The sequence below is a fragment of the Galeopterus variegatus genome, unplaced genomic scaffold, assembly GCF_000696425.1.
Source record: "Galeopterus variegatus unplaced genomic scaffold, G_variegatus-3.0.2 Scaffold3167, whole genome shotgun sequence".
NCBI lineage: Eukaryota > Metazoa > Chordata > Mammalia > Dermoptera > Cynocephalidae > Galeopterus > Galeopterus variegatus.
In genome coordinates, this window is record NW_007729278.1 from 1 (window position 1) to 26,750 (window position 26,750).

Below are 26,750 nucleotides of genomic sequence, written 5' to 3' on the forward strand. Positions count from 1 at the left end.
AGCAGATTGTCAAGGAGGAGTGGTCTCACAAGAAGGGGTGTGGGGCTTCAGGCCCCCAACACTCCTCTTGTTACTGTTCTTATCACTACCACCACTCTACCAAGAATAACTGCTATCCTACCTTCTAACACTACAGATTAATTTTGCTTGTTTTTGAACATTGCTTGAACGAAATTATACTATATGTTCTATTTTGTACCTGGCTTATCTTTTACTCAATCTTATGTTTGTAAGATTCATGCATTTTGTTTTGTGTATTTTTGATTCACACATTCTCATTACTATTTAATATTTTATTTATGAATATATACTACAGTTTCTTTGTGCATTCTACTGTGTATGGACATTAGCTTTTTTTCCATTGTAGTTTTAATTTGCATTACCCTAATGACCAATAAAGTTGAGTGCTTTTTTATATATACTTGGGCCAGCTGGATGTCCTCTTATGTGAGTAACCTATTCAAGTAATTCTCCATTTTTCTCCTCTATATTCTCATTAAAAGTACATAAATATATTTCACTCCTCATTTTCTACTGACACAGATTACAAAAAATGCCTTACTATGTACGTTATAGCTGTATGCATTTATTAATTTTAGATTTTATGCAGGAAATTAAATTGAGAACTGATCGGTATTCTTCAGAAGGAACCTTTTGAAAATGTTGCAGTGCCATCAGTCAATAAATATGTATTGAGTACGCATTGTATAAAATTCTTTTTGAGTCATCAGTAATATAAGGAAACATTCACTAATTAACTACCCTTGTAAATCATCTTTACTTCTCTTCCTTAGTTTTTTCTTCTACAGAATGATATGATTACACCAAATGATGTTAGAGTTTGGTTTTTAAACATGTATAACCTTATTATAATTGGAATTTATCCTTTTACTAACATGATTTCAGAACTATTTCCAATTTTTTAAGAACTAAGTATAGTAAAATTGGATTTAGGTGGAAATTCAGAGAAGAGAAATGGTTAATCAGGAGTTCATTCTACAATATTTTTCTTAATTCTTAATCTATGGTTGGTTACTGTCTATATTCATATAATCTGAATATTTTATATGCAGTTAATTTAAAACAAAGAACTGAAGCAATCCAAAAATGAAAGTAATTGTACAAGTAAAGTTTGTATTATGTGCAGAATGTGATCAACATATTTATATTATATATATTTGTGTGTGTGTGTGTGTATACACACATATGTTTGCTTAAAGTGTAATAATCCAAACTGACCAAAAGAATAGTCATTTTAAATGGCACTTTTTGTAGACAGTAGTGAGAAATCAAGCCTTTCTTTATAATTTACTTTTTACTGTAATTAAATAATTAAGGACACAAGTTTCTTTATAAAATATTGAGGATTTATCAGATGACTATCCCTAAAGTTTATGGGTTTTTAATAGTAACTTATAAACTTCAGGATAAGGTCCTTGACCTAGCAATCATGATTCACCATGACTGAATCTTTTTCATAGGATTATTAACTAAAATGGTGGAAATGGAAAGCAACTTGGAAGGAAGGACCTGGTTAAGAAGGTCACACATGATATTTTTTACATATACATGATAATTTAGCTCTTCTTGAATTTTGCAGACTTCAAGCAAAGTAATCTTTTAAGATATATTGTTCATTGTATAGTTATCACAAAAATAAGTATTATCAAATGAGTTTCAAAGGTGATATTTGATCTTAGTCTTAGCTTAACAGTACTAGTAACAACTCTAAATTTCTCATCAGGGCATAGACTCAAAGACATCATAATTAACCAACAGACTTAGATAGTCTTTTCCAGCCATGCTATCTCCTAGGACACCAAATCACCACATATGTTAAACTGTGCACTTCTGTGGTATTCTTGAGTAGCATAGTATTCCATGCTAAATGCCAGAGCCTAATGGACTCAGCTATGTATCATTTTTCTGCCTAGAACAGGAAGCAATATGAAAAATACAAATTTCTTTATGATCAAAGTCAGGCACTTTCAAAAGGTTTTCTCTCCAGAGTCTCAGGATGTAATTACTTACTCCTTAAAAACATTGGAGGATTTCAACAACTATTCCATTTTTGCTGATTAGATATTTAACCATATTGCTTTTACTTCATTTGTCTTCCAGATTACCTAGCAAATGTATTGTTGAATTAATACTTTCAAGGGACTGTAATTCTACCAAGTCTTTGGGACCTCCCTAAATTCCTATATCCTTTATTGTCATCTGTAATACATGAATGCTAAGACTCACCAAAAAAAACAGTGTGGGTCTGGGTAAGAAGATAGCTTTTAACAGAAAATTGATAATTCTTAATAAATTCTTCTCCTTATAAATATTAGAAAAAAAATTGATGATATAATTTTGGTGTATTCCAAGCATTTGGTATGCTTACAGTCATTAATTAGCAAAAAAAAAAGTGTCTCATCTGTAAGATAAATGGGTTAGACTAGACTAAATCCTTTTTAGATGCACCTCTCTATGCAAGTTCCTCATGTATAAAATGTTAATAGAAATATCTTCCTCAAGGTTGTTGGAAGGATTAAAGGAGGTAACACATATAAAGCATTCAAAAAATGTCAGGTATGGTTAAGTATCCTGTGACTATATTTTGCCATCAGTATTTTATGATTTTTTTTTTGTGCAATTAAACAATATTGACCTTTAACTTATATGACTAATTTGTAATTTATATGCATAAACGTTAAAGACTGAATTGCTACTGAGAATTTCGAATGACATGTTCATTGTCATGTTGAATATTAAGCTTAATTTCAGTCTTAAATACATTTTTTTTTTTTTTTTGTCTTTTTGTCTTTTTTCCGTGTCCGGCAACGGATCGCAACCCTCAGTGTTGCCCCCGTACCGGACCGGGGACCGGCGACGGGATCGCAAGCCTCGGCGTTGCTCCCGCGCCTCGCTCAGCCAGTGAGCGGGAGCCGGTCTGTACGTGGGATCCGAACCCTCGGACGGGAGCGCTGCCGCGCTTCCCAAGCGGCGCACTATCCAGTGCGCCACCGGGCCGGCCCCTTAAATACATATTTTTAAATAAAGAGCGAGAGAGAAAAACAAATTATCTTATTTTAAGAATGACATCAGAGTGTTAGTTATACTGTGAATAGAACATTCTCTGTTCCTCACCCTTTTTTGAGTCTTGCATAAAAATAATCTGACACTGAGTTAGTTAGGTGTAACTGACACCATATCTTGCTTTATTGAACTGCAGTTAAGGTTATGAAGCAAGAAAATGAGATGAAAACTAACCAAGATCTCCCCTTGACTTGGAATGACCTATGGCTTGTTACGTCACATTGGTTTCAAAAGTATGAATAGATAACCTCTACTTACTAACTTAAATTTAAAACAGAATCATCGAATATCTAGATCTTCCCAATGGGGAAGCGGCTCTACTAATGGAATTCTTTTTCTTTCAAAATTAGAACTGTTAAAAATTGGGTGGCCCTCCTCATCAAGGAATGTGTTCATACTGAGGTAACCCATCATTTAGGAATATGACCATTTCTAAATCTGGTGGAATTTTAAAATATTTGGCAGGAAGTTGAACTATACAACTTCTGAATTCATTTCCAATTCTAAGCTTTTACAAAATTAAAGAAATTGAAGAACTATTTTAGGTATTGGTTTTTTTTACATTAAAGATCTCTTTATTTTCTATTTGACATGTGAGATGTCAAAGTATAAAATTTCGAATCCTAAGCAGTTTTAACAATGCCTCCTATTTGTTTCAAGAGGAATAATTTGTGCTGTTAATTACCACGAGTTTTTATCCACTAAGGAAAGTATCTTATCACAGTAAAGGCCATATGTGACAAACCCACAGCTAACATCATACTGAATGGAGAAAAGTCGAAAGCTTTTCCTCTAAGAACAGGAACAAGACAAGATTGCCCACTCTTCACTTTTGGAAGTTCTAGCCAGAGCGATTAGGTAAGAGAAAGAAATAAAGGGCATGCAAATTGGAAAATAGTAAGTCAAATTTTCCCTGTGTGCAGATGACATGATTTTATATAGAGAAAAACCTGAAGATTCCACCAAGAAATACTTAGAACCGATAAATTCAGAAAAGTTACAGGATACAAAATCAGCATACAAAAGTCAGTAGCATTTCTATATACCAACAAACTTGCAGAAAAAGAAATCAAGAGGTCTATCCCATTTACAATAGCTACTAAAAAAATAAAATATCTAGGAATAAATTTAACCAAGGAGGTGAAAGATCTCTATAATGAAAACTACAAAACACTGATGAAAGAAATTAAAGAGGACATAAAAAAATGGAAACATATTCCATGTTCATGGATTAGAAGAACTGTCAAAAGTAATACTACCAAAGTGATCTACAGATTCAATGCAATCCCTATCAAAATACTAATGACTTTCTTAATAGGAATAGAAAGAACAATCTTAAAATTCATGTGGCACCACAAAATGACCCCAAATAGCCAAAGAAATCCTGAGCAAAAATCACAAAGCTAGAGGCATACTACAAATCTATAGTAACCAAAATAGCATAGTAGTGGCATAAAAACAGACACATGGACCAATGGAACAGAAGAAAGAACCTAGAAATAAAATCATCTGTCCACAGCCAGCTGATCTTTGACAAAGGCACCAAGAACATCCATTGGGGAAAGGACACCCTCTTCAATAAATGGTGCTGGGAAAACTGGATATTCATATGCAGAAGAAAGAAACTAGACCCCTGTCTTTTACCCTACACCAAAATTAACTCAAAATGGATTAAAGACTTAAATATAAGATGTGAAACTTTAAAACTACTAGAAGTAAATGCCAAGACAATGGTCTGGGCAAAAAATTTATGGAGAAGATTTCTAAAGCACAGGCAACAAAAGCAAAAATAGAAAATTAGGATTATATCAAACTACAAAACTGCTCAGCAAAAGAAACAATCAACAGAAGAAGTAACCAGCAGAATGGGAGAAAATATTTACAAACTATTCATGTAACAGTGGATTGATATCCATAATGTACAAGAAACTTAAACAAGACAACAGTAAAAAAACAAATAATCCAATTAAAAAACAGGCAATTGACCTGAATAGAAATTTCTCAAAAGAAGACATACAAATGGATAACAGCTATATGGAAAAATTCTCAACATCACTAATCATCAGGGAAATGCCAATCAAAACCACAATGAGATATCTCACCACATTTAAAATGGCTATTATCAAAAAGACAAAATATAACAAATGCTGCTGAGGCTGTGGAGAAAGGGGAACCTTTATACACTGTTGGTGAGAATGTAAATTAGTATAGCCATTATGGAAAACTGTATGGATATTCCACAAAAAAGCTAAAAGTAGAACTATCATCCCCTGCTGGGTATTTATCCAAAGGAAAGGAAATTAGCATACCAAAGAGATATCTTCACCCTCATGTTTATTGCAACACTGTTCACAGCCAAGATATGGAATCAACCTAGGTATCCATCAACATATGAATGGATAAAGGAAAGGTGGTATATATACACAATGGAATACTACTCAGCCATGAAAAAGAATGAAACCCTGTCATTGTGGCAACATGGATGAGTCTGGAAGACATGTTAAGTGAAGTAAGTCAGACCCAGAAAGATGAATACCACAAGTTCTCACTCACATGTAGAAAAAGAAAAGAAAGAAAAAGTTGAACTTTTAGAAGAAGAGAAGAGTATTTTCGTTACTAGAGGCTGGGAAGGGGAAAGAAAGGAGGGATACAACGAGGTTGGTTAATGGACACAAAATTATAGTTCAATATGAAAAATAAGTTCGAGTGGTGTCCAGTAGTTCTAGGCATCTACAATGAATTCTAATTTACTGTATGTTCTCAAATGTATAGAAGAGAGGGGCTCAAATGTTCTCAACACAAAGAAATGATAAATTTTTGCAATGGCGAATATGCTAACTACCCTGATTTGACCATCACAGATTGTGTACACGTATTGAAATGTAACTGTGTACCTCATAAATATATACAATCAATACATTTCAATTTAAAAAAATTTTTAAGTATTTTGAAGGAAGGTCATTGTAAAAGAAAACAAAAAAGTATCCTTCCAAAAGGTAGAATAAATAAGAACCAAAACACAGATGAAATCGGATGATCATTTTGTGAAATCACCACTCAATACATATTCTTTTTGAAAAACAAAATTTGCATTTGCCAACCCTTCTACCCCTTCTGCCAAAGTAAAAAATTTTGGTGTGCTAATGTAATGGAAAAAAATCTAAATCACAAAAGAAGAATAGAGATTATCTCTCCTTGGTCTTGCCCCCTTGCTTTATTTGATTTCAGTTTTTTAGGCCCATCAGCTAGTGCTGTCATAAGAACCAGTAGGCAGTGTTTTGGTTTTGAGTCTTTCTTTGTGTTTCCTTAAAGTTTCTTGTAGTTTTAATTATGACACACAGGTAGGCTTAGTAAATCTTTTTCCTGGTACTGAGAATACATTGGGATAGATATGGTGGTCACTGCCCTGGTTCAACTTACAGTGATGGGCTGGCCCCGTGGCGCACTGGGGAGAGTGCGGCGCTGGGAGCGCAGCATCGCTTCCGCCGCGGGTTTGGATCCTATATAGGAATGGCCAGTGGGCTCACTGGCTGAGCACGGTGCAGGCAACACCACACCAAGGGTTGCGATCCCCTTACCGGTCACGAAAAAGACAAAAAAAAAAAAAAAACAGTGAAATGGAGAAGACAAACAAGTAAATTATGTAAACTGTTACATAATTATAAATCTTGAGAAAAAAAGAAACAGTACACTGTCAGGAAATGTGGTGAGGGTGTAGCAGGAGGGCACTGCTTTAGATAGGTTACTCAGAAGAAACACTTTTAAAATCATAACATGTAAGGGCCGGCCCGGTGGCGCACTCGGTAGAGTGCAGCGCTTGGGAGCGCGGCGGCGCTCCCGCCAAGGGTTCAGATCCCATATAGAGACCGGTTCGCTCACTGGTTGAGTGCGGTGCGGGCACGACACTGAGGGTTGCGATCCTGTTGCCGGTCGCGGTATGGGCGCGACACCGCGAGTTGCAATCCCGTTACCAGTCATGAAAAAAAAAAATCATAACATGTAAGCTGAGACTGGAAAGATAAGAAAAGTAATGTTCCAGCTAGAGCAACCAACGTGTCAGGTCGCTGAGGTGCCTCATTTTATTCACATTTTCTTTCTGTGCTAGTTTAAACCATACATGACTAATTTAACTTGCTACTGAAATTGTTATAATTTGATGCAATTTATTTTCATTGTCAGCACCCAAAAACTGTCACCCCTTTACCCTGTACCTTGAACTTTGACCCCTGAACCTCTCAGACTATCACATTTAGTCTCAATTTAACTATGAGGTAGCTACTACTTTCTATATAGGACATTTTTAATTTAGTTAATTTCCTTTTCCCTACTCTTCAGCATTGTTGGTAATGTGTTTCCCCTACATCCCCAGATGTCTGTGGGATTTGTTGTGGGGATAGGGAAGGAGCAACTGAGAGAAATACTGTTATCTCCAGACCTGCCCCCATTCTCTTCGAGGCTTCCAGGAGTCTCTGCCTTCTGAGTATCTCCCGGTTTGACTTCTTGAGCTCATGACACTTCAGTAATGTTGTCAGGATGTTTAGCAGTCCGCAAAGACCCACGTCCTGGTCACCGTTACACCCTGTCTGCCATGCATCCTGGTTGATTTCATTTCATTCTTCGTCCTAAATCTCTCTTGGGCTGTCCACCACATGACTTCTTCATTAAAAAGCTGCCCTGGTTGATTCTGATTGGGGGATGAGATTGAGATATATTGAGTTCCTCTGACTTCCTCTTTGGTTTTTCCCAGGTAGTGGTTCTCCCAAAGGCCAACAAGTTGCAAGAAAGGCCTTGGGCTACTGCTGAACTGGCAAAGGATTGGCATTTTATCTATGACTGCCAGCTCTAGAGAAGACAGAACACCTGATTCCAGTATTAGTTAAGATTTGGCTTGTTTCCCTTGTCCTACTTGAAGTTATTGTCTTACAAAGTAACTTTTTTCCTGGCAATACTAGGGGTGGTGAGAGTAGAGAACAGGAGAACACTGGACCTTCAAACCTCTCTGTATGCTTTTTTTTTTCCCCCTTATCAGTAAAATGAGTGTGTTGGTGTAGATGATCCCTAAGGTCCCTTTTAGTTCGAATGTATCATGTTTCTAAATTGTAAACTAGTAGTGTGTCTCTAATATCTGACATGCATGATGTTTATACTGGAAATTATCCCAGAATGTGAGCCTGATACATGTGTGGAAACTTAGAGCCCTACTGTTTGAGCTGGATATACTCACTTCTGAGCACAGGTTAGATTGTAGTTGGAAAACTTTGTACCAACATTATATCTTCCCACAAGGTTCTTGAGTGCTATTGAAAGCAGTGCTGTGTACCTTAAGGGTGAAACCAGCTGACTAAACCTGAGTTAATATGTGTTTCCAAAGAGTGATGATCATATAAATTATGGTGAATGACTTGAAGATCTGTTGCTTCACTTTATCAAAGGGATCAGATTTTATTGAAGTGGCACTGTGCTATATAATTCTGAATTCTGTTACTCTCTAAATTGGTCCCTCCTTTTTTTGCAGGAGCTATTGTGACAATCTTGGTTACCATCCATTAAGTGCTGCTGACTTTGGGAAGATCATGAAGAATGTCTTTCCAAACATGAAGGCACGTCGTTTGGGCACGAGAGGCAAATCTAAATATCCTTTACCAGAATAGTTTCAGCAATATCTTTAGGTTCTCTCTTACTATAGAACATCTGTTGTAGTTCAACTGACAACTCTATTTAGAAATATATCTAAATCAACAAATACAAACAACATAGAAGTATTTAGTAGAATAATTACAAATGTTATTTTCCCAGCTATTTATCAGACTGCAAGAGAAATAACAAATGATGGTTCATTTGATAGATTTTGCCTTACTCTTATCACTGTAAAATGTTATTAATGGTCTGATCTCCTTTGCTTTAACGATAAGGATTATTGAGTCATGCCATATGTTCAGCAGTTGTAAGTTGTAGCAATAAAAGTGGAGAAAGATATTAGCTTATCTTTTTTTCCTTCCTCCAATTTAGAAACATTGGGATCTCCTTGGCCAAAAAAAAAAAAACACACAACAGTCAAAAAATTTTCTTGTGGAACTTGTACCGAAATATTAGTGTTCACTTTAAAGTATTTTTCGGGCCGACCCGTGGCTCACTCGGGAGAGTGCGGTGCTGATAACACCAAGGCCACGGGTTCGGATCCTACACAAGGATGGCTGGTTGGCTCACTGGCTGAGCGTGGGTGCTCACAACACCAAGCCAAAGGTTGAGATCCCCGTACTGGTCATCTTTTTTTAAAAAAAATTAAAAAATTTAATTTAAAAATAATATAATAAAGTATTTTTCATTCAACCATTTAATGTCCATATTAAAATTAAAGCCAGGTCATAGAAAAGATCCCTCTTGTGATGGAAAAATACTTAGGAGCAAACAGAAGAAAATGAAAATTAAGAATTGCAAAATAGAGGGTCTCTGTATCATTAGAAGTAAATTCATTTTCTCCTTGCTTAGCTCTTGCCCTTTTTCAAAGCATAAAATTACCTGTTATGGAGGAGATGGGAGGAAGGGGAAGGGAAGAAGGCTGCTTTTCTAAAATGGTTCCAGGTGTTCTTTAACCACTTGTTGCATGACCTGTCCTTGTATCCTGAATACAAACAAAAATGTCTTGATGTGTCTTTGGCATGTTACAGGCAATAATCCTATGTGTTTCAGTGGAAAAAGAGAAATGAAAAAGTTAAAGCCCTTGTGACACTCTTAAGAGTTGTTTTTTGTCTCAGTGCCCAGGGCTAAAGTTTCCCTTCCGTGTGCCAGGTTTCCATCTGGCTATTCCTTTCCTTCTGGCCTGTTTGTTAATGGTGGCTGGCACAGCATATTAGGAACATTTATTCACAAAATTTATAACAGATGAAAATCATTTCATTTCATATAAAACAGTAATATTTAACATTCCACAAGGACTGTTCCGGTTTCAAAAGAGTAAAAAAAAGTGTCCTGAATTTCTAATATTAAGATTTTTCTTACTGAAGAATTCAGAAAGTAGATGTTATCTCATGCCGATTTTATTCCCAAATTATATGTTTTCTTCTCTAGTGCTGTCTGAATAAGCGGTTCATTTCATTTAGAGTACTTTAGACCTTAACTTTTTTTACATATTGCTACAGTGGACTAAGAAAAAAAGCTTTTGTTCATATGCCAACACTGCCCAACCTTGATTTTCACAAAACTGGAGATGGGGTAAGAATTCTGCCTGTATTTTTCAATAAGTAGAATTGTATCTTTATATCAGCATTGAAGTGCTTCTGCAGAGTCTCATTTGGATAAAACCAGGGACCAGGAACTGTGCCTTTACAAAGTAAATGAGCAAGAAAATCCCACAGTGGCTGAAAAATGTTAGCATATATGACCTACATCAACATGAAATTCAGCAGAACAGAGACCTAAAGTTACTGATTTGTAAATATATCCTTGGTATATCTTGACTGTATATATATATACATACACACATGCACATGTGTGTGTGGTCAAGAGGAAAAAGTAAGTTGTAGAGTTGTATGCGTAGTATTTCAGGAGAGAAAATAGGGTCATTGGCATAGTTTTATTTATGTTAGGATAAGCTTTCAGAAAGATTCAAAAGATCTGTTAGTCTTCATATATGTTTAACAACCATTTGAAATGTTATTTATATTCACAGTGCTGCTTATTGCTGTGCATTGCTGGGCATGGGTCTCTTATTTGCAAAGCTCTTAAATGTCTGCCAACAAGTTACTTCATCCTGCCTTGACCTAACAAGTGTAGATTGTATTTGTAATTAAGATACCCGTCTCGAATATGCTTTAATTTAATTTCCTCAAACTTTCTTTGAAAAGTTAACTTTTCCTTTTTCTTTTGTTTAGTTGGAAGGAGCTGAACCTTCTGGGCAGTTTCAAAATATTGATGAGGAAGTTATCTCTTCTGCTTGCCGTCTTGTGTGTGAGTGGGCCCAGAAAGTATTAAGCCAGCCATTTGACACAGTCTTGGAATTAGCCCGCTTCCTTGTAAAAAGTCACTATATAGGCACCAAGTCTATGGCAGCTCTAACTGTAATGGCAGCAGCACCAGCAGGTATGAAATTATTGTTAACCACTGAAACTGACAGGTGTGTTACCATATTTAGAGCTGGTAACAAAAGAAGATTGACCAGAGAACTTCATCTTTTTAGTATTTGTATGAATTCACTTACTCCACTTAACAGTAAATTCAAATGGGATTGTTGAGCCAACAAAATAATAATAGCAATAATCCTTTTTTATGAAGCTTATTGTTATATTTTTGTAAATTGTTCTGCTGAAATATGAAACTATTTAGATTCCCCAGCTGATATTTTATTAATTTTTTCATTGCTATTTTTAAATTTAAAAAATGTATATGTACTTTTAAGTCTACGTGTGTCTAAATTATTAAAGTAAATATTAGAAATAAAATAATATTAAATTTTTAAATTACCTGCTAGACTCCTACCCCACAAACTAAGGCTTATAAATAAAATGATCTTTGGACACTGTGACAGGTAACTTAGTCTCACAAAAAATAAACTGTATGAATCATTACTATAAAATAGTAAGAGTGATATTTTTAATATGCATTCAAATGAGTATTTTTATTCAAACAGGAATTTTGGAGATGGACGGTTTTAGGAATCAACAGTGTTTTGGAAAAAATGACTCCCTCTTAATAGCTGTGTAAATAATCAGTTCTGATGAAATTTTTTAAATGTTTGATTTCAGTCATATTTTATAAACCTAAAAAAGAGTGAGTCAATTGCATTATTATAATTTGTATGAAAAATGTATTAACATGAAACTTGCTTTCCAGGGATGATTCTTCTAAGCATTGAATCTAAATATTTTTAAATCTACAATAGGTTTATTCTGGCCAGAATTATAGTCTATTAATTAACTTCACTTTCTTTTTAGTATCTTAATTTGTACACTTTAATAATGAATCAGTTTTGGGGTTTTTTTTGTTTGTTTGTTTGTTTTTTCAGTTTGCATTTATCAGAAGTTTTAAATATCTCTGTGTGTGTGTTATCTGTGCTCCCATTTTATGGTTGTTTGAGGACCTATTTTGGCAAAATATTCTCTTACAAGAGCTAGTCACAGTTTTTCCTGCTTACGTGTAAATTATATCACCTAAATCTGTTTGTTCATGTATACTTAAACATAAGCAGAAGAGTGCTTGGCCGGCCTTATCTAGAGAGTTCAAGTACGTTATTTCATTTAATTCCCCCAGCAGTCCTGTGAGATAGGTGATATTTATTCCCAATTCACAGGTCAGGAAACAGATCTGGAGAAGTTAAATAACTTTTGCATGGGCAGATAAGTAATGGAGGCAAGATTTGAATCCTGATTTGTCTGTCTCCAAAGCCCGGGTTAACTCAGTTATGTCATAGCATTTTCCTATCATCTGGCAAAATGAGGCTCGAAAGGGTGTGGACCCTTTAACCTTCCCTGTTCTTTCTCCTACCCCCTACTGACACCTAGAACAGGTTGAATACTTAGGAGGCATTGTGGGGAAAAGAAACATCTCTGTGGACCTTATTTCTCACATTATTTACAAAGTCTGACTGAAAGAAATGTTGAATGAATTGAATGAATTTTATAAGGCCTAAGTGTAAACGGTGTGGTTTGTTTTTTTTAAACAAAAGTACTAAAAATTATATATATAAACAGGTGTTTTCCCTTTTTGCAAGCAGTCAACCTGGGAGGCTAAACACTTTACCAATTGTACCAATATAGAAAACATTTTTAGAATCTTTCTTGAAATTTTGTTATTGGTCCTTACTACATTTTTTTAAAATATCCTTGTTAGTAGATTAATTTTCATTCTTTGAAGTTGAGTTTGGTTTTTTATAAATAAAGTCTCCATATGAAAAACAGGTTGTGTTACAAATGTCCTTTTGTAAGTCAGCTGCTTGGAACTCATTTCTGTCCAGTAACCCTGGCAGGAGGGATAAGACGGCCGAGTTGTGAGCTGTTGGCAGAGGCTCTTGGTGGTGCAGGTTCTGAGAAGCCAGAACTGAGACTGGAGGCCAGAAGGGACCATTACAATTGGAGCTGGATTTGAAGAGAAAAAACAATACTTAAGTGATAAAAAGGGGGTCAAAAGATGAGGGACTATTGAAGAGCAAGTGTGTAGGAGAGAGTTAGAGTCTTTTCTTTCTTTTTTTCTTGGTCCCACCACCAAGTTGTTGCTATTAACTAGAATGATGAAAAGCAGAAACTGGGCTGGGGAAAGGAAGGGCAAGGTGTACCAGCAGGATGGTGTTTTCTCCCTTTCTTCTGTCCACTGTTTTTACCAACCATTTACTTTGTAATGATCTTAATGCCATACACTAAATGTAAAATGAGCTTTTAAAAAAAATAATTTTATTTCATAATCAACTTTACTTAAATTAAAATTTATATCTTGCTTATTTTGTCTTTCCTTTTTTTCAGTGTATATCTTACTACTGTTTTAAAAAGTTTTCTCAGCAGCACATTTTCAGAATATCTTAACCTTAGTCTTATTAAGAAATTTTGATTCTTAATTTCTTCTGGGTCATACTGGAATAATTGTACAGTAGCAAATTAAAATAGTAGAATCTGTTTTCTTGAATTTCTAGTAGGATTAAAGACTTGTTTTCCCCATACAATTTTATTCTAAGATACAGAGTGGTTTCAGCAAATATTTATTGAATGCACCTTGTGGGCCAAATATTAAAACTATAAAAATGCATGAATTTTTTTCCTAATTAAAGGAAGAGGGGGGAAATTTTATTGATATTTGATAAAATGTAAAAATGCTATCTTGGCATTATTTGTCTTAGCTTCTACACGTTTATGAGGGAGCTACACTTTTCAGAATCATTTGTTATTGTTAATTTAATTGAAACTGTCACCTGAGTTGAACCATGTTTCAAGAGGTCTGTTAAAACCATATTCACAAATGTTTATAAATTGGAAGTCTAATATTTATGCTTTATAAAAAAATCATGAGTTAAAATTTGCTGTTTTGATTGATTTGTCCAGTAGATGGCCATGTATTCAAAGAAATTGAGTTGTAACTGCCTTCTATAAAGGAGAGCATTTACTTTAGCTTTCCCTTCTGTTTATTTTCAGGAATTAAAGGAATTACCCAGCCTTCTGCTTTTATACCTACAGCTGAAAGTAATTCCTTTCAGCCTCAAATGAAGACTTTGCCATCTCCTATTGATGCTAAACAGCAATTGCAACGGAAAATTCAAAAGAAGCAGCAAGAACAGAAACTACAATCCCCTTTGCCAGGAGAATCCCCAGCAAAAAAATCAGAAGGCGCTACAACCAATGGAGTAACTAATCTTCCTAACGGAAATCCTGCAATCCTTTCTCCTCAACCTATTGGTATCGTTGTGGCAGCTGTCCCTAGTCCCATTCCGGTAATATTAAATAGTGTTTGGCCTTACTGGGATGGCGGGAAATCAATTGTTTAATTAAAAGTGGCAGATGAGAAGGAAGCAAGTATAAGTGTAGATACAGTCAGAGCTGGTTTTGTGATCACAGGTTCCGCTTCAGTCAGTTGTCTTTCATTTAGGATGTGTATTGTTGATTACAAAGTAAAGCTATACAGATCCAAGATATGCACAGTATGCACATAACCAGTCAGAGCTTTATGTAAGAGTGAGTCATTTTCAGAGCTGTTTCATCCCTGGCTGAACCAAGATCATACAGTTGCAAAAGTTTTTTGGTTTAAACTTTTTCCTTTTTAACATTCACATGGAGAAAAATTATAGTGTGTATTGATAATAATACTTAAATATAAGTCATTATCTCTGGCTTGCTGGACCTTGGGCAAATCCTTTAGCTACTCTGAGTTTGTTTCCTTATCTACAAATAGAGGTTAATAGTCTCTTCCTCTCTTATCTCGCGCAACTGAGGTTATAATTAAGGGGCTTTTAAAATGGGAGTGCATCGTGCTAAAGTAAGGTAGTAGTCTATGTTATTATTGATAATACTAAGGAGATATTTTACCTTGTTGTTTTTCCTCTCATAATTATCATGATCAAACATACCATTAAATATGAAATACCTGGTAACTGTGCTGTTCACTATCAAGCAGACTTGGGTAGACAATAATTTTATGTGGAACCTTATCCACCATGGTGGTTTAGTTCCTTGAGTTCAAGGTAGACCCATTTATAAGACAGTCTCCCCTATGAGTGAGCCATCTTCTTGGCATAGATTCCAATTAGATACCTTTATAGTTGTATGCTTCTTCAAGATTTTATCTGCTTCCTATAACCTCCTTAAATCATTGTTTCAGCAAGTATTCATCGCCAAGTGTGAAGTTTTTAGTCTTGTTACATGAAAAGTATATTAATGTTCTTATGTATTATTGTGTTTTGTAACTATATTTCATTATGTTTGCATTTGTTATAATACTTATGTGTCTATTTGTATAGAACATGGTTTAGAAGAACTCACTTCTAACGTAGGAACTGTCTTTTTTTCTTTTTAACATTAATATTTAATAAATGCCTTAATACTATACAAATACACGAATTACTGTTTCTGTCCTAGGTTTGTTAAGTCTGGGTTTTTTTTTTCTGCTTTTCAACAGGTCCAGCGGACCAGGCAATTGGTAACTTCACCAAGTCCAATGAGTTCTTCTGATGGCAAAGTTCTTCCCCTCAATGTACAGGTGGTCACTCAGCACATGCAGTCTGTGAAACAGGCACCAAAGACTCCTCAGAACGTTCCAGCCAGTCCTGGTGGGGATCGTTCTGCCCGGCACCGTTACCCTCAGATCTTACCCAAACCAGCCAACACCAGTGCACTCACCATCCGTTCTCCAACTACTGTCCTCTTTACTAGTAGTCCCATCAAAACTGCTGTTGTGCCCGCTTCACACATGAGTTCTCTAAATGTGGTGAAAATGACAACAATATCCCTCACACCCAGCAACAGTAATGCCCCTCTTAAACATTCTGCCTCAGTCAACAGTGCTACAGGAACAACAGAAGAATCAAGGAGCATTCCACAGATCAAGAATGGTTCTGTTGTTTCACTTCAGTCTCCTGGGTCCAGGACCAGCAGCACTGGGGGAACATCTGCTGTGGAAGTCAAAATGGAACCTGAAACATTATCAGATGACCATCCTGTACAGTGCCAAGAGAACTCTGATGGGGCTAAAACTCCCCAAACAATACCGAATGCCCTTTTGGGACAGAAAAGTCATACAGATGGAATAGTGCAAAAACCTTCAAATGAAGGTGTCATTGAAATAAAAACAACTAAGGTCTGTGACCAGAGGACCAAATGTAAAAGTCGCTGTAATGAAATTCTGCCAGGCACTTCAACAGGCAATAATCAAAGCACTGTCACTCTCTCAGTTGCTTCTCAGAGCTTAACTTTCACCAGCACCAGCTCACCTTCTAATGGTGACTCAATAAATAAAGACCCTAAATTATGCACTAAAAGCCCAAGAAAACGACTGTCTTCTACATTGCAAGAGTCCCAGGTGCCTCCTGTAAAAAAACCAATTGTGGAACAGCTTTGTGAAGTTATCATAGATGGTCAGAAACCAGGCAGTGTTAAGAAGGATCAAAAGGTTCCACATTCAGGGAAAACAGAAAGTTCAACAGCAGGTGCTCAGATTCCTAGTAAGGTACCAATAAATGTCAATTCACACATAGTAGCAAATCAGCCCTTGAATTCTTCTGCTCTTATTACCAGTGATTCAGCTTTGGAACAGCAAACAACACCATCGTCGTCTCCAGATATAAAAGTAAAACTTGAAGGGAATATCTTTCTCTTGGATAGTGATTCAAAATCAGATGGCAGCTTTAATCCAAATGAATGGCAACAAGTCACTAAGGATTCTGAGTTTTTATCTTCCGGCTGTGAACAACAGCAAGATATCAGTGTTATGACAATTCCTGAGCACTCTGATATCAATGACTTAGAGAAATCTGTTTGGGAATTAGAAGGAATGCCACAGGACACGTATAGCCAGCAGCTACATAGCCAGATACAAGAATCTTCTTTGAATCAAATACAAGCACAGTCTTCAGATCAGTTACCTCTGCAGTCTGAACTGAAGGAGTTTGAGCCTTCTGTTTCACAGACAAATGAAAGCTACTTTCCTTTTGATGATGAACTTACACAAGATAGTATTGTGGAAGAGCTGGTACTTATGGAGCAGCAAATGTCAATGAACAATTCACATTCTTATGGCAACTGTTTGGGAATGACCCTTCAGAGTCAGTCAGTAACTCCAGGCGCTCCAATGTCATCTCACACCTCCAGCACCCACTTCTATCATCCAATCCATAGCAATGGCACTCCGATACACACTCCCACACCCACACCCACTCCTACACCAACCCCAACCCCAACTCCAACCCCAACATCTGAAATGATTGCTGCATCTCAGAGTCTATCACGGGAGAGCCCTTGCTCCAGGCTAGCCCAGACTACACCTGTGGATAGTGCTCTAGGAAGTAGCCGACATACACCCATCGGTACTCCACATTCTAACTGCAGTAGTAGTGTCCCTCCCAGCCCCGTTGAATGCAGAAATCCATTTGCATTCACCCCAATAAGCTCCAGTATGGCATATCACGATGCTAGCATTGTCTCAAGTAGTCCTGTGAAACCAATGCAAAGACCCATGGCCACACACCCTGACAAAACCAAACTTGAATGGATGAATAATGGGTATAGTGGTGTTGGTAATTCATCAGTTTCTGGCCATGGCATTCTCCCAAGCTATCAGGAACTAGTGGAAGACCGTTTCAGAAAACCTCATGCTTTTGCTGTGCCTGGACAGTCTTATCAGTCTCAATCCAGACATCATGACACTCATTTTGGTCGCTTGACTCCTGTCTCTCCTGTGCAGCATCAAGGTGCCACTGTAAATAACACCAACAAACAGGAGGGTTTTGCAGTCCCTGCTCCTCTTGATAATAAAGGAACTAATTCGTCTGCCAGCAGCAACTTCAGATGCCGGAGTGTGAGCCCTGCTGTTCACCGCCAACGTAATCTTAGTGGAAGCACCCTCTATCCGGTGTCTAATATCCCACGATCTAATGTGACCCCCTTTGGAAGTCCAGTAACCCCAGAAGTTCATGTTTTTACAAATGTTCACACAGATGCATGTGCCAACAACATAGCTCAAAGAAGTCAGTCAGTTCCATTGACGGTCATGATGCAGACAGCCTTCCCGAATGCTCTTCAGAAGCAAACAAACAATAAAAAAATAACCAATGTTTTGTTGAGTAAACTTGATTCTGACAATGATGATGCAGTGAGAGGTTTGGGAATAAACAACCTGCCCTCCAATTACACAGCCCGGATGAATCTCACTCAGATTCTGGAAACTTCCGCTGTTTTTCCTAGTGCCAACCCACAGAACATGATTGATTCCAGCACTTCTGTTTATGAATTCCAAGCACCATCTTACCTCACCAAAAGTAATAGCACCGATCAGATCAGTTTTTCTCCTGGAGATAATCAAGCACAATCAGAAATTGGAGAGCAACAATTAGATTTCAATAGCACTGTTAAAGACCTGTTGAGTGGAGACGGCTTGCAAACCAACCAGCAGCTAGTAGGTCAGGTAGCATCTGATCTCACTAATACTGCATCTGATTTCTCTAGCGATATCAGGTTGTCTTCTGAGCTCTCAGGCAGCATCAATGATTTGAACACTTTAGACCCAAATCTACTGTTTGATCCGGGTCGTCAGCAGGGACAAGATGATGAAGCTACACTGGAAGAATTAAAGAATGACCCATTGTTTCAACAAATTTGCAGTGAATCCATGAACTCTATGACTTCATCAGGTTTTGAATGGATAGAAAGCAAGGACCATCCTACTGTTGAAATGTTGGGTTAAATTGTGTTTTATAATATGTAGCACACTGTATCTAAAGACATATGTATTGTATTTGTCTTAATGGAAGTGCCTCCCGCAGCAGAAACACTTACTATTAATTGTGACATTTTAAAAGCGTTTGCTGCAGAAGTGGTTTCTTCTTCAGTAGGAAATGGTTAGACTTGCCTCAGTTCTTAACAAGTTTCTGAAGACAGTAGGCTGTAGAAGAACAAGTATTAGGTTTTAAATTTTATAATGTTTCCCTTTTAATCACATTGTTTGGTAGTAAGAAATTGACTATCCAGCTTTTACATGAGCAGTATAGATTTTTATTTTGTATAAGTTCGTTTTAATTTATCAGTTGATCTGCACAGAATTTAGAAGAAACCATCAATTTTAGACATGGGCTATTTTGTTGTTGTTGGCATTTTCCTTTAGATATGAAATCATAGCTAAGGTGAACTGTAGACAAGAAGGTCTTCCTTGAAACAGGGATAATATTCAGGTTATTATAAGTATTTAGGCTTGAAGCATAGAGCTACTGTAGGATGAAAAATCTCTGTAAGACTTTCTGGGGCTTCAGTACCATTTATACCCACAATGAAGGGCTTAATAGGAGAAAATAATGGAAAATTAAATACAAATTTAAGGAAAGCAAAAGTTGCGCTAAAATTTTAAAGAGGAAAAACTAGTAGCCATTTATATTTCTGACCTTGCATTAGCCTTACTTTAAAATGTTGATTTTAATATGGAGCTAGCACACACATAGACGAGCAGGCACGCACACACACAAAACAAGTAAATAACTCGAGATGTTGTAACTTAATAGAATAAATACAAGCATGTTAGAAAAACATTTTATGTTTTAATTTTTGGTAGTTGAGATAGGGGAGTAAGAAGGAAAATAAAAGCATTTTCTTAGTTTCACCATAAGTGCTGCATGCAAATATTAAAATTCTATTTAAGATTTATTTTGAAATTTTTTCATCATAATATTCTGTAGTGGTCCGTTTTTTTCCTCCTCAATTTTGTGACTGACACCTTTGCTCTTCCAAAATATAGTAATGCAATTTGATCATGGGATCCCCTTTGAAAAACAAATAAGCAGGAAGGAGATAACATAAAAAACATTTCACCACCTAAGGTCTGAAGCCACAAGTCTTTATATCACTGATAAAACAAAGGAGATAGCAACAGTACTTGAAGAAGGGGAGCATTTTATTACATGTTTAATTTATTTATTGCGCTCAATTTATTTTACAATTGCAAAAAAAAAAAAGCACTCAGGATTTGTTTTAAAATGTTTCTCTCTATGGCTCCCATTTTGTTTAATGATTAATTATTTATGAATTTCATGTTGACAAATCTACTCAGTAGTTGACAGCTCCATTTAAATGAGTTTTAAGATCGCTTTCAAAGATTTTTAAATTGCCATTAAGTTTTTAAAGCTAACATTAAACCATTTGCTATGCTACCTTGAACCTAGCTAAGCTTTCCTTTACCTTAATTGGTAAGCCAGTCAGAAGATGCAATCAATGAATATTTACCAGATATGATGAAGGGTTTAATTTAATAAGGTTTCATTGTTCAATAAACTTGCAAGGTAGGGTATTAACATATTTTGATAAACAAATGGTGCTAGGGTTGGCTCAGAGGTTTATATGTTGATATGTCCTAGTTATTGGCATTTGTGAGTGTTTGCTGTTACCTTGATTTAAATGATCTGTTCGATCTTTTTTTCTCAATACTAGTTATTTCTTCACTGTACATTGAGACACAGCACTACTGCACACCAAAGTATGCAATACCCAAAGGAAACTGCGTGATTTCTTTTAACAAATGATAGGAGCCTTTCTATATGAGATACTCTGAAAAGGAGATTTTGAGGCCATTCTAATCCCTTGTTTACATTATTAGCTTCCTACTAATATAAAAATAACAGAAATCTTTTTTGATAAAAATACAGACTGGAGGATTTTTAACCCCTTGTACAGTATCGCAGCAAACTCTTTAAATTTGATTGAATTCATCCAGCAAACTTTCTGGGGTTCATATATTGCACTAAATTTGTTGAACCTGTGGTAGGCACATCTCTTAGGATAAATGCAACCAATACAGTCCACAGATTAAACTTTTTAAATGTGTTTCATTATGAAAAGACAAAATGTCATCAAAGTGACAGATAAAATTGTCTTATGTAGCAATGTGCATTGATCTCAATGAGATATTTCTATTTCTTATTCTCTTACATGAGAATATTACAGCAGGAAGAATTAAGTTTAGTTTGCTTCACCATGTTAATACATGATCACAAAATGTGCATGAGTGTTATTGACTTATCTTGTACAGTACTAGGTATTCCTGTAACCACTTTTTTTTTTTTCTTGGCTGTATTGAAACTGGTTCACTGTCAACCAGGCAGACATAGTTATTCACAAGTTATTTACTTTTTTATGTTTACTAATTCTGCTTAGTTATTGTTGAATATGTTCTTTTCTCGGATTATTTTCATTGTTTTGATGTTTAAAACATTTTACATACTGTTTATCATGATAGGACTTCATGAAGTAAATAATTTTGCATATAATTGCAATAAGCACTGACTTTGAACTGAAAAGAAGGAAAGTGTTTTTTGTGCAGTGCATCTGAGGTTCATATAATAGTCTTGTACTATAATGTGCTTTACTACACCATAAATGACAAAAACAAGCCCTGTTTCATGTTTTCATTTAGTGCAAAAAGTCAGATTTCCCCAGTGTTTTGTTGTCTGTTGTACCTGCTGAAACTACAGTAGTTGAATATTGCAGTAGCATTTCAGTTCTCTTTTTTTATTGAAAGTGCTCAAAAATTGTTTTTTAAATGTTTTCAAAAACAATTAAAAACATTTTATATTAAACTGACTGGATCTTAAGGTGATTTATGGGATGTATTTTATATGTGCAGCATGCCATTTTGTTAACAGACCCAACACCTTTCTTTCTTTGATCTCACAAAATTTGGGGACATGGGTAAAAAATCAGCACAAGGCAGTACTGTGCTTATCTGCTCTCTGCTATTAATCCAGAAGGATACACAGACCTTACTTCATTCATTGGAATTTTGCTGTTCACTTAGGATTAATTACCAATGAATGGTGCATGGCATAGAGCTTTATATATATAAAACTATCTTTTCTTTTGCTCTTTTGTATAATGTTTGCTTTAAAATGTTAGCCAATTGAGTACCTATATATGTGTATTTCTGGAGCTTCAAATAGGGAAATAATAGGTAAGGAAAATGTAAGAGCACAGCTATGTTCAAAAGCAATATAGGCATTTTCATGAACCAGAATACAAAATGATAAGTATACTAAACTTGTAAGCCAGAACCTGAGCAATAAGTCTGGAAGCAGGCAGAACTAGCTAGAAATTTCAAGTCCTGTAAAGTAGTGAAACCAGCGTCTGGGGTGGAGTTTTCTGACTCTTGAAACTGAGAAGCAGCAACAACCAGTGACTGGGACTAGAATTTACATTGCAGACAGGTCCTGAAACAAACAGCCTGCTCATCTGTGTACTGATCTTTGTAGATCTGTGATAGCCCCACTATCACCACAGGACTGGAGCCCTGACTTTGGATGGGTGGTGGAAGCAATTACAAAAGGATACAAGAGTGGTGATTGGGAAGGGAGGAAGTAAAGAGCAGGAGACGCCACACAAGCCAAGCCTGCAAACTAGAATTCCAAAGCACTTGAAGAAAACGAAGCTAATCTTAAGAAATCACTACTTGCTCAAGATAAAATTAATAAACTACCTATAAGTTAACTTTAAAATAAGCATGTTAGGATCCTCAATGACATGGAAGGGGGAAAAATTATATTCATACATATATAGATTGTGTGTGTGTGTGTGTGTGTAATCAAGAGCAGGCAAACATAGAAGAAGAACCAGTGTATATAATGAAACAGTAAGATATTCGGGGGAGGGGGGTAATATTGTATAACACCTGAGGTGCTTTGGTTGCAAAAAATACAAAACCTAACATTGGCTTCAATCATAGGGACACTTATTTTTATTTTAGCTTAGTAAGAATTATGGAGATAGGAGGTTCAAGGGTTTATTCAATGGCTCATTGTTTATAAGAAACAGGTTCTGCTTTTCTGTGTTTATTACCTAATGGTCACAATATGGCTGCCACAGCTCGAATATACCCTCATACATCCCAAGCAGAATAGTAAGGGCCATTCTCATTGCCTTTTATCTGAGAGAGAAAAAATCTTTCCCAGAGTCTCCTATTAGGTACTCCCCAAATACACCTTCTTAGTCTCATTAGACAAAACAAAGTCAAAGTACAGCAAAAGAAGGTTCTTATTAAGGACTACATTTAGAAGTATAAATTTACTGGTATAACCTGTTAACTGGTATCCTCTAGGAGCTGGTAACGTCTATGAGCTAAAAAGATATCAGTATTATTGAGTATCATAAATGCAGATTGCCTCAGTTCCTATTACTGTAATAGAAAGCCAAAATTTTTATTGTGTTAAATCTGTGAAGTAGAGATTGATTTTTATATGCATTACTATAAATGTAATTTAAGTTAAAATTACAGTTTTTGTGGATGGCATCAATTATCAGTATCATATAGCCTGGGATTCAAAAAACATGTATGCCAGCTGTGAAGTTCCATCTGCTTGTAAGAGAGGACTACACTTTTCAAGATAGTTTTTATTTGAGAATTGGAGGGAGGAGAACAGAAAGGAAAGGAGGTGCGGCTGGCCGGTGCAGGGATCAAACGCTGGACCTTGGTGTTATCAGCACCACATTTTGACCAACTGAGCAACCGGCCAGCCTGAGATTTTTTTTTTTTTTAGGATTGTCTTTATTCGAAAGCCCAGTTCTTAACCATATGTTATATTTAAGACACTTGTTAACACTGTCCCACTGTCCCTACTGCAGTAGTTTGATCTGTTGGTTTCTTTAAAATTTTCATTTGATTTAAGATTTAGGATTAAGTTTGATTTTTGTGGGGGTTTTATTTCCCTTTAACCTCCAATTCTTATATCTCTTAACAATTCCTTTTCATTTTTGTTGCTTTTACATTTTACCTGTATTTTGTAACTTTCTTCTAAATTATTCAAGTCCCTTTCCCTCACCCCCTCTGTTGATATATACACCCTGATGTATTTGGAGAAATAAGATTTAAATACAAAATGTTGTTTTACATACAAATTTTCATGCACATTTCTTAGAGGTATACCTAGTCATTTCTTTTTAAACCTCTTTTAAAATCTCATCAGAAATTTAAAACTAGACTGTTTCATTGAACAAATGATAAAGTGCCTAAAATATGTCAGTCCCTGTGCCAGGTGCTAGAGAAGACACCTGCCATTATGAAATTTTGCTGTATAATGAGGAAGATACACTACAAGATTGCAGGATGCAGTGAGGTCACTGTAGCAGACTGCTGTTTACCACTATGCATACAGTCTCTGATTTTTAACTGGGCATATAGTCATTTGAATGAAAGGCTGCATTTACCAGCTTCCCTTGTAGTTAAGTGGAGCTACTTACCGAGGATTCAACCAAAGGGTCGTAATCAAAAACTTTGTGTGCTACTTCTTTGGAGTGTTCCTGTGCTTCCTCCCTGCTGCTGGAATGCAGATGTGATGGCTAGAACTCAAGCAGCTTTATTGGACTTTAAGGTAAAGCCACATGCTAAGGATGAAGAAGTAACAAGATAGAAGGAGCCTGAGGCCCTGATGATTTTGTGAGGGAAGCAGCCCCACTGGTCCTGACTGCCTACCGTTGGATGAGTTTTACTTAAGAGAGAAATAAATCTCTTTCAAGCTTAAGCCATACTTATTTTGAGTTTTCTGTCACTCAACACAAATCCAAATTCTAACCAACATAGCCACCAGAAGGTTTTAAGCAGGAGTGGGGAATATTAGATTAGGATGGGCATCACTAAACCATCAGGGATCCCCCCAGGAATGGCAAACTGCATCTCCTTTTCATTGGGATTGGTAAATCAGGAGAAGGCCTTAGAAAGAATGCCCTGATTTTAGCACAGCATCACAATACTCTTTCATAACCGTTGGGGAAAGAAAAAGAAAAAGATCAGGTGGCTTCTAAACTACTTAAGAGAATTAATGGATCAAGTTGAAAGACAATATATCATTCTGGTCATTGGTGTCAGACCTGGGTTTCAGTCTCAGCTCAGCTGATTATAATCATGACCCTGGGAAAGTTATTTGAATACTAGTATTGATATTCATCTGGAGAGCATTTTCTAATAATGTGCCATTTGGTTCTGGCCTGTTCATTATTTTTGCCAACATCTTGAATGAAGACTAAATGTTTATGGTGGCAAGTGTTGTGAATTGGCTTGTTTAATTTCTATTCCAGCCTCCTCCTAGTGTGCAGAGGCTGGAAAGCCAAAATCTACATTTTTTAGACCTCCCACAGTATTAGTTCATTTCTGTTGCTTATAACAAAATACCTGGAACCGGGTAATTTGTAAGAAAATGAAATTTATTGCTTACAGTTTCTGAGGCTGGGAAGTCCAAAGATGGATTAATAATGGTGGTCAGGGGTGTGGATCTGAGGGCTTTAAAGGAAGAGGAGAGTCTGTCTCTCTTCCTCTGCCCTCTCTGCTTCCACCATCTTGCAATGTGAGACCCCTGGGTCACTGTTGCCACCACCAAGATGGACTTTGGACTTCCCAGCCTCAGAAACTGTAAGCAATAAATTTCATTTTCTTACAAATTACCCGGTTCCAGGTATTTTGTTATAGCACATCTGGTGAAGGCCTTTCTTGGTGGTGACTTTGGCAATGCAGTGTCTCACATGATGAGAATGCCAGAGCAGAGAGAGAAAGAGGCTCTCATGTGCCCTCCTTTTAAAGCCCTCAAAACCACACCCCTGCCCACCATTATTAATGCATTCACTAGGGCATGGGCCTCAGAATCTAATCACCTCTTCAAAGCCCCACCTTTCAATTACCGTAATAGGACTTCCCACCCTCAACAGTTACAGTGGGGATTAGGCTTCAGTGACTTTGAGGGACCATTCAGCCCACTGCATCCACCACTTGGGTTCTGGATATGAGTTATCCTCCATTTATTAGGTTCGTTCTTGAAAGATTTGGAGGATGAAAATGAAGCAGAAGCTATCTTTCTACTTCTTTTTTGGTGACTTTTTTCTTGCAAACAAGCATGGAGATAAAGTTTTTCAGCAAACATCAGTTTCTAGAATCCATTCTTATGATTCTTAGTTACTGAGGGTCCATGTTCCAGTGCCAAGTCATCAGTTTTGTGAATGTCCAAGAGGCAGTCAAATGGTGCCAGTGATGGCAGCAGCAGTATCAGCAACTTCCTAGTCTGACTTCCTGATCTCTGGCGTGATTCCAGGGATGAACTCAGAGGTGATTTTCCTGATGTTCAGCTCTACCATGTTGTTCCAGGAGTTGTTTCTGGAGGCTCAGTCTGGAGCCTGTTTTTCCATTTATTTATAAACACCTAATTCTCTGCATTAAATCCTTTCCTGTTCAAGATACCTAGAATAAACATTTCCTTCACTTCACTCTGACTCATGACATATGCTGAGAGCATAGGGGTCAAGAAGATCTAGACTTGGTTCAATCATTCTTTTACCCTCTTTGTGCTTCAAGAAATAATGGTCCCTGTACTTCCCAGAATCTTTTGTGAGGATCAGTGAGATATGACAACATTTTGTAAACCCTAAAGCTAAGCTATTGTAATTGTTATAAATACCTATGTAAAAGGACAAACATTTAGCTACGAGTGGGAAAAATTCTTGTCATTTTTAGCACATAAATGGTAT

The 26,750-nt window shown here is 36.5% G+C and overlaps 1 protein-coding gene across 1 annotated transcript; it reads left to right on the forward strand.

The window, feature by feature from the left end:
- The first annotated feature begins 8,602 nt into the window (after window positions 1-8,602).
- RFX7 (regulatory factor X, 7) lies at window positions 8,603-21,829 on the forward strand. Its single transcript, XM_008584175.1, has 5 exons — window positions 8,603-8,716; window positions 10,212-10,296; window positions 10,956-11,163; window positions 14,199-14,494; window positions 15,676-21,829. The coding sequence occupies exons 1-5, from the start codon at window positions 8,658-8,660 to the stop codon at window positions 18,952-18,954; spliced, it is 3,927 nt and encodes a 1,308-aa protein (XP_008582397.1). The 5' UTR covers window positions 8,603-8,657; the 3' UTR covers window positions 18,955-21,829.
- The last annotated feature ends 4,921 nt before the right edge of the window (window positions 21,830-26,750 follow it).

What these genes read in the sequence shown, in the direction of transcription:
- RFX7 (XM_008584175.1), top strand. Translation starts at nt 8,658, where the DNA reads ATGAAGAATGTCTTTCCAAACATGAAGGCACGTCGTTTGGGCACGAGA. An exon ending in GGCACGAGAGGCAAATCTAA is followed by an intron (nt 8,717 to 10,211) that starts ATATCCTTTACC and finishes AACTTTTTTTAC; the next exon opens with ATATTGCTACAGTGGACTAA. An exon ending in TTCACAAAACTGGAGATGGG is followed by an intron (nt 10,297 to 10,955) that starts GTAAGAATTCTG and finishes TCTTTTGTTTAG; the next exon opens with TTGGAAGGAGCTGAACCTTC.